Below are 14,993 nucleotides of genomic sequence, written 5' to 3'. Positions count from 1 at the left end.
GAGTGTGTATAGTGGATTTAGTCTCTACAACATTGGAAGGGCGCTGTCGCTCTGCGATCTAAAATATATGGAATTGCTGTAGTTCATTTTAGAGTTTTTAGAAAGAAAGCAGTCCTAGCTCTATGTTATGGGAGGGACTGCAGTTGTTTTTGGTGGCAGAATGTCAATTTGAGGTGTCAGTGTTTAGAAAATTACATCTTGCTGATTTCATTTTTCACTAGCACTGTGATTGCATCATTTCTTGCGATGATTGTGATATGTGGTTTTCCCAGGACTTACTTAAGTGGAAAGCACTTACTGTTAAAATGCTGGATTAGAGTGTCTGCTAAATAAGCCAAATGTAAAGAGAGGGACAGAGAGAGCTGACAGAAGGCCTTAACCTACAGTACTGTATTTAACTGTCTGTCTTTGTCTTTTGTTTTGTTTACTTTGATTAAAGCACCTCCACAGCACTAAAGATAATTCTCCCGGTAAGTCTCCGTTGTGAGAAGTAAGCGTTTGTGTGGCAAGAGGCGCTCTGACTGGGCAAATCTTTAATCATAGTCATAACTACAGTTTGGCCACAAGCAGCTTAGCTCAGAAATCTATTTTCACAATAATGTTGTTTTAACAGGGACATTGTGTTCAACGGTAGATGTGGGTTTATGATCTGTGCTGTGGTCACCCCAGTACTGTACCTTCAACTATGGGGCAATTTCCTCAGCATTGTAGATTAAGCCAAGTCCCGGACTAAATAGCACTTTCAATGGTGAATCTATTAAAAAAAGCTTTGTTTTAATGTCTTGGAGAATATGCTTCATCTGTGTCTGTGAAACCCGGCCCTACAACTCTCTTTCTCTTAAATCTTCAGTTTCACAAACGACCAAAATGACATCTGAAGACAACCAGATCACTAATATCCTTTGTCATCGCCTCGCCCCATGTTAAACAGCTGCAGGGCTGCATAGAAGAGGCATATTTAAACAAGAGCCGACCAGACCAGACGCGACCGGACCACCAAGGTGAACTTGATCATAGCCTGAGGGGGGCTGGAGGTCTGGATACACACTGAAGCCGTGTGTGTGTGTGTGTGTGTGTGTGTGTGTGTGTGTGTGTGTGTGTGTGTGTGTGTGTGTGTGTGTTATTAATTAACCAGGAAGAAGCCACCCTTTGCCTTTTTACTACTGAATGTCAAATGAGTCCTTGTCTAGTCTATGAGTCTCAGACTGAGTACACTGGGTTCAATTATGACAACGGAATGACAGAGAAGAGGAGGCCAGATCAGGAAATGACATTCACATTATATTTCACAGGAAATCATTTGCAATGCTGAGACAATGGCATCTGTAATTGCGTTAGGCAGAGACCTTGAAATATTGATATACAGTACATTTAAAATATTCATGAATACTTCACCTTGACAAATGATGTATTTCAGGGCTTTTATCATTTATCATTCTGTGTGTTTTTGTCTTTCTTTGTCTGATATCAGTTTGTCTGTTTGGTAGAATGTTGATTTTACAGCCTCACACGTGCAATACTTGATCAATAATAACACAAAGAAAAGCCTTCTATTCAGATGCTCTATTCAACTGTAGTGTGTGTGTGTGTGTGTGTGTGTATGTGTGTGTGTGTGTGTGTGTGTGTGTGTGTGTGTGTGTGTGTGTATAGATTCTTCTGTGCTTCACTGTGTGTGAGACAGAGGTCATGATTTAAAGTGCACAGCTCAATAGACTAGCCTCGGCCTTGACACACACTGAGGCACTTGTCCAACCTCTGAAGACAGAATTTCATCATGAATGCAAAACACAAAATGCTATTCTAGAATGTCATCATCATGCATTATATCTCACTGTATAGGCTTAAGTTCTGTGAGAAAAAAGCATTCTTTCCAGATTTCCTAGAGATCAGGGGAGGCTGGCGGATGTAGAAATTGGAGGACAGGCTCATTGTTATGCATGGAATGGAACGAAAAATGGTATCAAACAGGTGTGATTTGGTTTGATTTGATTTCTACCTCCACCAGCCTCCACTAACCTCATTGTATAGGCCTAAGCTTAATGTTCTGTGAGAAGAAAGCATTCTTTCCAAATATTCATATTTCCTAGAGAGCCATCACAGTCTAATGTCTCCCTGAGAGAGAATGAGAGAGAGCCAGAGAGCAGAATGAGGGCGGAGAGTAACATTACTGTAAGCCTCTTGTGAATAAATCTCCCAATGTGTGCTTGCTCAATTTGTACCAAGAGTTTTTACCCCTGCTTTGATGCATTTAGATGTATTAATTTATTCTCAGTTCGTGCCAGAGCCACATAATGGCCTTCTTTTCTTGTTAAATGGGCCTTAAAAAATTCATGAGGTAATTAATCGCTGGGTTTTAGAGGAGAAACTCCAACTCTATTCTGTATGAAAGGCAGGTAATTTGTGTCAGCATGTCTGAATAGGACCAAGATGAAGGGGGCCATTTTGAGAGTGTCATAATAATAATGATGATGTCGCGGCTGCTCTTAGAGGGCACACACTCCCATTGTCAGAGCAGTGACAGTAATGTATGCATGCAGGAGATGGGCTCTACTAGACGGTCTCAGTACCAGCGCTTTGGCACCGGAGACACCTCTCCCCATTTCCTCCTGTCATCACAAATCAGCAAGATCCTACAGTAATGAACTGTCACTGGCTTAAATCCCGGACTCAAAAGTTGCGGATTAGCCTGTCCTTTAACTGTATCGTGCACCTTTTTTTTTTTTAAACGGTCTGTTTGATAGTCTTTTGGGTCATGTTTTTGGATATTGTATGAATCATTTTGGTTTGGTTTGGTTTATTCTGTGTATTTGTGTCTAGAGGTCAAACTAAGTATGGTTGTTTGATATTGCTTCACAGTGACATAACCTGGCTAGCAAGGCCAGACGAGGGGTGCTGAGCTGGGCTGAGCCGTGCTGAGCTGAGCTAGGCTAGTATTTCCTTCTAAGAGTGTTCTAGTTGTTTGCCAGTGGGATTTGATGAGAGTAGCACAGAGGGCCGCACGGCCTGATCTCATTAGGATGTTTGTATTTACCCTGGGGCACTTCCTGTTCCTGATAGTATTGACTCCGCCCACCCCAGAGACACACATGTAATTTATGGTTCATTGTTGTTGGATGTGAATGTCAGTTCCAAATTGAATTCCTTTTAACACTTTAATAGAAACCCCCTCTTAAGACACATTCTGTGGCTCATATAGCCTTACAAATAAAAATGATTCGATCTTTATAGATGCATAAGGTGCTTAGAATAGTATGTCTTTAGAAACCTTTAATAGACTTCATAACAGGGCGTTTCAGGTCAAGTGTGTTTGATACCATTCCTCATTCCATTCCATGCATTATAATGAGCCTGTCCTCCGATTTCTACCTCCACCAGCCTCCCCGGATATGGATATAACTATGTTTGTAGTTGGCGTTGGAATGCTGGATGGTGACATGGCGTCCAGGAGGATGTTTGTTTTGGTCACCTTGTTCTACTGCCAACATCTGCTTCTCATGGAGCAGCTCTGACATGATCCCATTTCCTAAAGCCTTGTCATGTTTAGACAGAGAGATTAGCTTTGTGTTACACTCAAAACGCTCCCCCTCATCTATTTCAACCACCCCCCCTCCCTCCTATTTGAACCTTTCCCTCTATTTCAACCTCACCATTCACTTCTCCATTTCCCCCTATCTCACTCATTTTAACCTCCCCCTCTCTTCCCCATTTCAACCTCTCTCTCTCCCTCTATTTCAACCTCCCCATTCACTGCCCCATTTCCCCCTCTCCCACTGATTTTAACCTCCACCTCTCTTCACCATTTTCACCCCCTTTCTCACATTTCATCCCTCCTCTCTCCCCCATTTCACCCTCTCTCCCACAAGTTAAACATCACGCTCTCAACCTCCCCCTCTCTCCCCGATTTCCATGTCCCTCTCTCTCCAAGCAGAACATCACTTCAGCTCACACAAACAGACTGCAAGGTAAACGGTGTCCACTGACTGGAACAGGTTACAGAGCATAAATGGAGGCTGGTGGAGGCAGAAATCAGAGGACAGGCTCATTGTAATGCATAGAACGGAATAAGGAATGGTATCAAACACATGTGTTTCATACCATTTCTCCTTACATTCCATGCATTACAATAAGCCTGTCCTCTGATTTCTACCTCCACCAGCCTCCCCTGCAAAGCTGGTGCTGTGTTTGTATTCAGACTGGGAACTGCTATAGCTCTTAAATGTTTTCACCCATCAGCAATGCAAATGATGATTCCAATTTAGAGGCGCTCGTTCGCCAGAGGGGTTTTCCATTATAGAGTGCTTCTTCACCATTATGCTTCTCAAACACAGGGCACTGAATGTGTCCGTTGCTGTTTGTCTTGTGAAAATAAAGAAGATAATATGTGTTAAACAAAGGGCTTGATTTGCTGCCTTTGTTGAATGTATTGTATTTATAGACATATCTGTATTGACATATCTGTATTGAATTTGAGTTAAATGTGTGTCAACTCCCAGACAGAGTGTATCTTGGGAAGGGGAATCCTAATGAGTGATTGTAAGGAAAGGAGAGCTCAGGGACGGTACAATACATGCTTTCATTAGACATAGCGTCAAAGATCACTACAGAGGGGACACTCTCAGCTTTACTCTGTCTTTAAATGGGCCACAAAAGATGTTCAGACATGATTTCCTGTCTTTTGTGATTGTACAGCATTGAAACCCTATCTGGGTAAATATAAACCTCATTAGTAGAGATGATAAATAGATGCCAGGGAGTTATAGAGGAGGTAGTATTGAAATGCTATAGTTTTCCTCTCTGTACACACCCTTCACTTATAAAGACGAGAAGAATGGACAGTTGATGTGTGTATAAAAGGTAATATTATCTGTAGTATAGATTGATAGCTTCTTCAGTTACGGTTGCTGTGTTCTCGCTTTGTATATTCTTGGAAGACATAACTGCTATGATACTTACTTCATCGCAGATACTCAGAGTAAACAGTTGTTGCAGCAAACACATTTGTAAGACAAATACAGATCTATGCTCTCTCTGTCTTGATTTGGGTGGAGTCAGCTCAGCGTAGACAAACACGTCTCAAGATTCAGCTGTTGTGTTTGTTAGGTTGTTTCTCGTATACATCGGAAACAGCCATTACCTGTTGGTTTAACTACCATGCACCCTTTATATGCTGTACATTAGCGCTCTCAATACCATCATGTGGTTTCTAAACAGAGGGGGGCGCCCTCATCTCTATATTAGAATAGCCCGCAACCTCATTCTCATGGAAGAAAAGCACATCCTTTGAATTTGCATTTGTCTTAATGATCATAAAGTGAAAGCTCAATGCATTATTGATCGAAACTAATTAAAAGAGGTGTACGTTAAGGGCATGTGTATCCATTATTAATTGCAATACTATAATCATGTGTGTCATCCGTTTTCAAACATGTTTCCCCTACGAATGGTTCATTACACAGCCGTTTTTGCATCAATTGTCTTCGCATGATGTCATTTTTATGGTACAGTAACCTAATGAGAATAGGCCTGTGTAGGATTTAGGTTCAAATTATTTATATTATACGTTCTTGTTATTTATTTCTACAATGAACACATCACATTTAATAAACCTATTTTGTTAATTAAAAAAAAAAAGATCTAACCATTGTGATTCCATCTAAGTTGTTCTATAGCCTACAGTATTTTTTTTGTACAGAAAGTATGAGGGGAGCGTAGTCATTCGGTGGACACTAGGACATTTTGATACCACGGCCTGAGCGAAGTAGGTCCGTAGGAGAGGAGGAGGAGGAGGTCCGCCCGTAGTCCGATGATACTCACCGCTGCGCTCTCATTCAGTACGCTGAGAGCTCCCTGTCAGTGAGGCAACCACGCAGTCTTTCAACTGCAATTACTTGAAATTTAGGGATTTTATCATGCTATTTCTTCTGCTCTGTGCAAGCTGAAAAACACTTGGACCTATCGCTTTCTTTTGCAAACCGCGGGGCAATTTTACGCGTGCAATTTGCGGTGAATTGATGCAGGTTGCTGAAATTGTTACTACACCGTGAAAAAGTTATGGACAAGTCTTTTTGTGGTCGGCAAAGATAGGCGATATCAACTCATGATATGTGCGTCCACAAGTCAACTTATAAACGTGTATTATAATTTCCTAGCGTCTTCTCATTGACCAAATGTCGCCCGCAGTTGCCAGTTCAATGCTGTAAATCATTTGTCGCCTGTGGATGGATACAATGAAGCAAACGGCCGCTGTTGCGGAGATGCTGGCGGCTTCAAAGGATTGCTTAGAGATGCGGGAGAGGAAGGAGTACGATACGCGCTTCAGAGATAGAATGGAGGGAGAGGTGGACCGGGTGCGCACCCGGGAGAGGTTGGAGGCCACTCTAGCGGGACTGGGAGAGCTGGAGTACTTGAGACAACGGCAGGGATTACTGGTCAGAAATGTGCTGAATCTTCAAGAGGACGCAAATCTAACCGGAGAAGATAAAATGTGCGTTGAGGAGAATTACTTGAACTCGGAGGAAAAGCTCCTGGAGGAAAACATTTTGTTGCTCAGAAAACAACTGGTATGTATAATTGATAAAAGTTGTTGTTTTATAAGAAATTATTATTCTGTGTTATAGTCTAAACTATCTATGGAACACGATGCTTTATGCTATGTTTGCACTGTTGGATTTAGTCCATCCTAATCCTTAAAACAAAAGTCTAGACTCATTTCTGTATCCATGGAAAAATTGAACATGATGATAAAAGTTGGTCACGTTGAGTGTGCTGATCCAGGCAGGACAAGAGGTGCCAAAAGATGAGGTAGTGGTTAAGCTAGAGGGCTATGACGGTTTTGACAATTATAGAAATTACATTTATAGGGCTACTAACCACAATTTAATGATGTGCTCTCAGCATATTATGGTCTTTAGCAATTCATTATTATATGGTTATAATAAAGATTCATTTCAATTGGTCTATGTTTTCATATGGGAAATGTTTAATTGCGCATTTTGTGAAGAATGGAGTGACACATCAATTTAAAATTTAACTGTCAAGTTAAGAGTCAGAATTATGTTGGCAAGGTAGCCCCGATGCAAGCCAGTTGGCTTCAACAGGACAGGCGGTTCCCAGAGAAACGACAGATCGACTGAGAGAGAATGGCAGGATGGCCATTAGAAAAGACTGAGTGTTATTTAAATCAAACTTCCTGACCGTGGAAGGAGATTCCTCATGTTCTAATGCGGTCTGTGGGGGGGTCCAGCCCCGTCAATGAGATTTGGCGATCAGTTACAATGGATGGGGCGACTGAAATTAACTTTTACAAGCAGATCTCCAACCCCCCGCTGATGTTAAAGGATGCTGAGGAGTTATGGCCCGGTTGTTTCAGATGAAGCCCTTTAAACCGGTCAAAACACACCTGGTTTCAATTCTAGCATGAGTAATGCGTTGACTTCAAGAATCAGGAGAAGAAATGGATGGAACAAGTTCCAATTGTTGCACTTTCCCCCTAGATGTATAGATTATAAATGTATTTAACCCCATTTTATAATTTTAGTCTCAGACAGTTCCCAAAAGACCACATTGAGAATTTGACAATGACATTTGTACAAATAGACACACTGACACATGGCCATTGGTGTGTAAATTCATACTGTCAACACAATATGAGGATAATGATATTCATCTTCAAAACAACTGGCTCATTCTGCCTGGCTGGCTGTCTTGCAGTTGCAAATGGTACTTTGTGTGTAGAAAAGAGGTCTCCAAAGCCCTAGCCATGCTCTGAGCTGGGAGCCCATTAATCACCCCCAGTGCGTTCTGTCAGAGAGCTGGGTCTTTATAGCCTGGCTGCCTTCTACAGCAGAGGAAGTAGCTCTACACACTCACTCTAGCCTAGCCTAGCCTAGCCCGGATGGATCTGTGTTGCATTACTGGCCCTCTCTCTCTCAGAGCTAAATGCTAACTAGCGCTGAATGCACAGGGAATGGCAGGTATTTTTGAGTAATAGTCTGTTGTTGCCAATCCATGGGGCCTTCAGGGCTACATTTTCATTGGTCTCTTTGAATCAACCACTAAAAGAATGTCAGAATGTACCACATGATCTGGGTGTTGTCATTTGTGAACTGTTCCATTCTACATAACCCACATGTTTGAGGGGGGCTGGATGGTTGTGTTGTGCGTGAGATGGGAGTCTAATTTAGTCTCTGGGTGGGTACTAATGGGTCCCGATAAGCAACAACATGATCTGGTCAACATCTTAAAGACTCACAGGAGACCGGACAGTGAATTGACTTCCACAATCATAATTCAAGACTGTGTGGGATTAATCAGAACCCTTCTGAAGTTAAAGGAGATAGAAATCAAGAGGCGGACACGCTGTTATGTCAGTAACAATGCACAACAGTACTGGGGCCTGTTCTCTTCAGGGTGGATGAAAAACTAAATTGGAATCATGTCTCGTGGGAGCAAAACAATTGCTGTTCAGATAGAAATATTTTGTGTAGAATAGGGGGCCAGCTCTATACATTCCATTTCTATCTGCAATATAATCAATGTTTCACCTCCCTGACAGTGGCTCAGTTCCAACGTCCACACTAGTCTACCATATAGAACAGGGGAGGCTGGTGGAGGTAGAAATCAGAGGACAGGCTTATTGGGATGCATGGAATGGAATGAGATATGGTATCAGATACTATTCCATTCCATGCATTACAATAAGCCCGTCCTCCGATTTCTACCTCCACCAGCCTCCCCTGATATAGACTACAGGGCCAATACATTGTCCCACACTATGTGTGGATGTTGAAACACAACCAGACTCCATACACCCCTGAATGTCACACAGAGCTGATGATGATGTCATACAGGATATGAGGTCTAACTGTTTCCTGTTTACCTGCAGAACTGCCTGCGGAGGCGGGATGCTGGTCTGATCAACCAGCTGCAGGAGCTGGACCGCCAGATCAGCGACCTCCGATTGGACACGGAGGTGTCACATGACCATGTGGAGACTGACAGCCGCCCAAGCTCAGGTGAGTCAGGTGTTCTAGAATGTGTAGGTTCTAGAATATGTCTTGTGCTCTGGAATGTCTAGATTCTAGAATATGGCCTTCCATAATCTCTGGCTGGGTCTCTTAAATATCTGGAATGTAGAATATGAATCTAGAATGACTAGAAACCATACATGATCAGTCATAATAATCCATCAAACATAGCGTGGGTCTTCCACATAAAGTTCATATGCTGCTGGAATGGAGTCAGTGGGAGTTTAGTCTCAAGTTAGTCAAGTTGGCAAATGGATACAACCATGACCGAAACGTGACAATGCATCGGTATTGGCAGATGTCAGTATTTATTTCTCGTCAGGGCTTTTTGTTTTTCGGTCTCGCATTCTCTCGCCCCGAGGAATGAAGTACACATTGTGTGTGAGGACTAATATGGTCAACCACACCGGCTGAGAGAGCAGTGGCTGGTGGCATGGTGCTGAATCCTCTTGTGACTTGTATACATTCCACATTCCTAGAGCCAGAGGTCAGTTTGGGCAGTGAAGCACACCGAGCCTCACCACAGAGCGTTTTATGCTGTGCATTTACACCACGTTTGTGGCGATTGTGGGCTTTAGGTCATTATTTTCCACACAAAGTTTTGTTCATCTAGCTTTCAGACAGATCTGGCCGAATTCTTTTTTGGGTTGATATGGAATTAGCATTCCTGTCTAGCCCAAGCTCAATATATCAGAAGCATGCCAGGAAATTACAGAGGCAAAGCTATGCTGCTCTAAATAGCAGATCCGTTATTCTGAGACTAAACTCTATCCAACACAAAAGCATGTTTCTTAACTGCCTGAGATTTCGGCCTTCATTCTTTTAATAGCTCAGGCTGTCTCCTAATAAATTGTTGGATGACAGCTCCCTCCCTGTGGGGTGTAAAATCAACGTGTTAAAATGTTCCTCCTCTCTCTCGCCCCTCCTCTCTCTCCCCTCTCTCTATCTCTCGCTTTCTCTCTCTCTCTCTCCTCTCTATATCCCCCCCCCCCCCTTCCTCTCTCTCTCTCCAGGCTTTTACGAGCTGAGTGACGGGGCGTCGGGCTCCCTCTCCAACTCCTCCAACTCCGTTTTCAGTGAGTGTTTGTCCAGCTGTCGCTCCAGCACCTGCTTCTGCAGTCCCCTCGACACCTCGCTGTGTGCCTCGGAGGGCAGGCTACGGTCCGCAGGTGAGGATCCCCAGAGCGCCCGTAGGGGGTGTGCGTGTGTGTGTGTGTGTGTGTGTGTGTGTGTGTGTGTGTGTGTGTGTGTGTGTGTGTGCGTGAGAAAGAGACAGTGTGTGTGTGTGTGTGTGTGTGACAGGACTGAGGTGTTTGATGTCACATGTGGCCAGTCTGGGGACCTGGGGAGAAGTCTGAATCCTTTTGTTCTCCGTGCTGTGTAAACATTCACTCTTCCCTTCCTTGAAGACCACCCCCCCCCATCCCCTTGTCACCCGCCCTCCATTCACAAACTAGAAGCAGTAGTTCAGTCATTTATTCCAATCCTGGCCCCAGTTCAACTTCCGGCTCTTTAAGTGTTGTTTTTACCATTGGTAGGGTTTGTTTTGACAACACTGTTATTAAAGGAGCGATGTATAAAAGACTAGGAAACCCCCAACATTGGCAGCGGAGGTGTAGCTTCCCCTACAAAGCCCAGGCAGATGTCACTAACACACAGCTACACAGCCACACCTATGATACAACTCAAACAACAAAAGGTCCATTAACATGTCAAAACCAACTGGCCACCTAATTTGCATATGGAGAGGAAGCATGCTTAACCTATCAACAACACAACAACACAAATATTTGAAGGTATTTTGAGGTGTGCCTAATTTAGATTTAGGGTTTGCATATTTGGGGGACTATTCCCATTGGTTCCATTGAAAACCAGTAAAACTCAAACATAGCTCATGTATTTTAATGTATTCAAATCAGTTCTTAACACAACACGTCAATGCTTCGGAGTGACATTGCAGAAATGCTGACATAATGTTGTTTATTGTGCTGTAATCAAGTTCCTCCACACACAAGCTACTCTTTTCAGTATTACAGTATTAATACAGAATGTTGTGGTCTTTTTTGGTGATAATGAATAAACTAAACTAACGTCTTGTTTCTTCTCTTCTCTCCAGATGAGCTGGGCAGCTGTGCAGAGTGTGAGGGCCAGTATGATGACCAGGGGTCAGGGTCAGGGACGGTCCGAAGGTCTGTCTCCGCCCCCTACTCCCCCTCCCTGGACCCCACCACCGCCTCCTCCTCCTCGGACGGCCAGTCCAAGTACCACTGTGACCTGATCGCCAAGAATGGCAGCGACGTCTACCGCTACCCCAGCCCGCTCCACGCCGTGGCCGTCCAGAGCCCCATCTTCTTCACCTCTCTGGCCGGGGGGCATGGCAAAGAGGACGGGGGGCTGACGAAGAGTGGAGAGGGCGGGGTCTCCTCCGGTGACGGACAGAAGCTCGATCAACCCTTGGTGTCCCAGAGCACTTCCTGGCCTGCTTCCCATACCCCTTCTCACAAACGTTTGGACAATTACATCTATGGTCTGCTCCAGAGGAGGGCTCTGCCGATGAGGCCCAACAAGCCACGGACGAGCATCAACACTGACCCGTCGAAGAGCATCCTCCGGCAGGCTAGCCTGTGTGTGAGGCAGGCTGGTGTAGGCCAGGCCCAGGGCAGGACCCAGGACCTCAAACCCAACTGGCAGACATGTCTACAGGCTGGAGGTCCCAGTAACACTAACCCTGACCCCAGCACCAGCACAGCCTCTCCCCAGAGACAGTGGTCAGTGGAGAGTAGAGGGGAACCGGGAGAGAACGGGCTGACCCACTCTCTAGGCCCGACCCAGAATGGATACGCCATCAACACCAATGACATGCACACCAACATCAATACTAATATAAACACCAACATCAACAGTAATATAAACACCAACAGCCTGTTGAAGAAGAAGGGTGGTTCATTATCGTCAGCCAATAAAGGACTTCAGTCATCAACAATGGCCCCGCCTAGGGATTACCAGGACCTGGGCACCCCCAACGCCAACTCTTCCCCCAAGGAGGCCAAGCATCTGTACTACCCCGCGGTGGAGGACACCAAGGCCTCGCAGGCCACGGGGAGGATCCCCACTCCCAAGAAGAACCCTAAGACCCTCCCTAGTGCCCAGGCCGCTAAAGAGGATAGGCCCAGCCTGGAGCTGGTCAGCGTGGGCTCCTCCTCCCAGAGCCAGGATGAGGGATGCGGGGGAGGTGGTCACATGGTCAGCGCCCAATACATCCCCGCCCAGCGGCTTGCTGTCAAGCTCCGCAAGGGCGGCGGCAAGAACGTGAAGATCGTCAAGGTGAAGAGTGCCGGGTCGCTGAAACCCCGGGTGGCGGTGCACACCGAGCATGTGCCAGAGGTGGTGGCGGCGGCGACAGGGGGGTGGGAGAAGCACAGGTCTGGAACCAGGAAGTCTCGCCCTCTTGAGGAAGTCGTTCACGTGCACAAGGCGTCCAAGAGGGCGTCGTCCTCCCGCGCCAGGCGCCACATCCCGGCGGCTATTCCAGAAGGTCGCGTTATGGACAAACACACAAGCGCGCCCACGACCACCGGCAGGTCGACGACAGCTTCCAGGCACCACGGTCACCACGGACACCACCACGGGCGGGAGGCGGTGGTTGCCAAACCCAAATACAAACGTAGCGACTACCGTCGCCTGAGGGCCATCACGGAGCTCCCCTACGACGAGGCCCTGAGGCGGGCTCACCGCAGGCAGAAGAGAGAGCTCTTGGGGCAGGTGTCCTCCACCACCATGTACCTCCCCTCCAACGTCCAGATCACCAGCCCCTACGCCTACGTAGGCAGCGACTCCGAGTACTCGGCGGAGTGCGCCTCCCTCTTCCACTCCACCATCATGGACACCAGCGAAGACGACCGGAGCAACTACACCACCAACTGCTTCGGCGACAGCGAGTCCAGCGTGAGCGAGGCGGACTTCGCCGGGGAGAGCACCACGACCAGCGACTCTGAGGAGAGCGCCGGGATGAACTGGGCTCAGTTCGGCCAGGCGGCCGCGGCCGCCGCTGGGGGTGCGGGGCCCCAGGAGATGACCCCCGCCCAGGCCAAAGCCTTTGTAAAGATTAAGGCCTCCCACAACCTGAAGAAGAAGATCCTCCGCTTCCGCACGTCAGGGTCCTTGAAGCTGATGACCACGGTATGAGGGCCAATAGCATGGCAGTAGGGACGTATCTTAGCCAATCAAATTGGCCCCCCCACTCTCTCGCTACCCAATAAGTGCCTAGGATGGTTTTAGGTCTCTGCTCAAACTGGGGCCTGCGTTTAGGACACAATGTCACAGACACGGTCAGATACAAGCGTATTGTGTAGAACGGACAAAACTTGGGATAAGGATTCGGGGTCAGGTTGTATCCACCACATTTCTATTCTCACATCATTTTGGACATTTCACCCTTCTGAACGCACCCCTGCTCTCGGAGACGTTTCTAAAAACATTTCATTGGGATGTGAGGATGTGTATAAGCTGTCCAGCAGCCTCCCCCTCCCTGCACTTTCTGACTGACGTCAGACAGGATGACAAAAGCATCTGACTTGTAGTCTTGTTGTTATGTTGCTGTATGTAGCCGGTTTTTTTTGTATTTATTATGAACTTTAACCCCGCGCTGTAGAAGTGCATCTCCACGGCAACACATGCTTTTAACGGTCCAGGTTTACCTTTTTTTTGGATGAAAGATATTTAAAACGTTAATATATTTGGTTGGGTACAGTACTTCTTGGAAACACGTGGTACGATTTGAGTGGTATGAATTGAAGCAGAGGATTACTTAAAAGTGACTCTATGGAATGATCATGGATAGGTAGAATAGATAGGAGTCTGCTCTGAAAACCAACATGTTTTGGACAACTGCTGAATCCAAAAGCATGGTACTCTTTGTTATACAGTGTATGTACACATAAGAACATAAGATATGCATGAGTTACTGCTTTACTGTACTGTACCTTCATCTGTTGTTGATGCCAACCGTAGCTGTACATGTCCATTGCTGTATATATCACGTGTATGTATGTTGATACTGGTGCTTATCCTTTTTAAGCTTTATTAAATGTCTGCTTTAAAGTCACTACTTGGTTTGGTCCTCCTCATTCCATATTCTGAGTGTTGTACGAATGCAGCCTAGCTTGATGATCAATGTTAACGGTCCATTGAGTTCCTCCCTACATTCAACGGTTTCAAATGTCATTATGTGTCCCTATGTTCCTTCAGGGATCGCTGCCAAAGCATTGCCATTTACACTATCACACATCATGTCCCATATACTTTTGCAACGATTTCCATCTCAGACACAGAAAATACAATTACCCTTTATGACATATCCCAGTTGTGTGTATGTGTGTCTGTGTGTGTGTGTGTACCCAGATGCTCTCTCCCTCTCTGGTGTGTGTGTGTCTGTCTGTCGCACAAACGTTAAAGTCACTGATCACGTTGTGTTGTTGACATGACACCCGGTTAGTGACACTTCACCAGTCTAACCCCATCAGACAGTCAACATCCTCCATCCTCCAATCAACAACCTCGCCTGGAGAAGCTGGTCAGGAATCAGGAATTCTATTATCCAGCCACTAGGAATGAATCACCATCCCAGGGATGTAAAGGTTATATATCAGTGGAGGTAGGAATCGGGAGGACGGGCTGATTGTAATGCACGGAATGGAATGAAGAATGGTATCAAACACGTGTTTAATACCATTCCTCATTCTGTTCCATGGCTCCATCAGCCTCCCCTGTATTGGTTCTAATATGTTATTTATGAGTACAAATGTAGTCTCCAGGCAGAGATTATATTATAGATAGCTCATCATGTATGTGCGCATGACGATACATGTGGGTAGCATGTCCTCAGGGTGTGTATCATACAGCTTGCATGTTGCATGTTTCATATCGCTGTAGCCACATGTAGGGAGCCTAGGCTATGATATGATGATA

The 14,993-nt window shown here is 45.6% G+C and overlaps 1 protein-coding gene across 1 annotated transcript; it reads left to right on the top strand.

The window, feature by feature from the left end:
• The first annotated feature begins 5,846 nt into the window (after positions 1–5,846).
• Positions 5,847–14,130, top strand: dact1 (dishevelled-binding antagonist of beta-catenin 1). Its single transcript, XM_083684007.1, has 4 exons — positions 5,847–6,560; positions 8,885–9,014; positions 10,040–10,195; positions 11,143–14,130. Exons 1-4 carry the CDS (start codon positions 6,219–6,221, stop codon positions 13,209–13,211), a joined length of 2,697 nt encoding a protein of 898 aa, XP_083540133.1. The 5' UTR covers positions 5,847–6,218; the 3' UTR covers positions 13,212–14,130.
• The last annotated feature ends 863 nt before the right edge of the window (positions 14,131–14,993 follow it).

Source organism: Argentina silus (assembly GCF_951799395.1).
Source record: "Argentina silus genome assembly, chromosome: 13".
Classification (NCBI taxonomy): domain Eukaryota; kingdom Metazoa; phylum Chordata; class Actinopteri; order Argentiniformes; family Argentinidae; genus Argentina; species Argentina silus.
Note: the sequence above shows the minus strand (reverse complement) of the source record. Positions and strands in the feature narration are given on the sequence as shown.

Coding starts and splice junctions, on each gene's coding strand:
- dact1 (XM_083684007.1), top strand. CDS start 6,219: ATGGATACAATGAAGCAAACGGCCGCTGTTGCGGAGATGCTGGCGGCT. Junction 6,561..8,884: donor TGTTGCTCAGAAAACAACTG/GTATGTATAATT, acceptor GTTTACCTGCAG/AACTGCCTGCGGAGGCGGGA. Junction 10,196..11,142: donor GGGCAGGCTACGGTCCGCAG/GTGAGGATCCCC, acceptor TCTTCTCTCCAG/ATGAGCTGGGCAGCTGTGCA.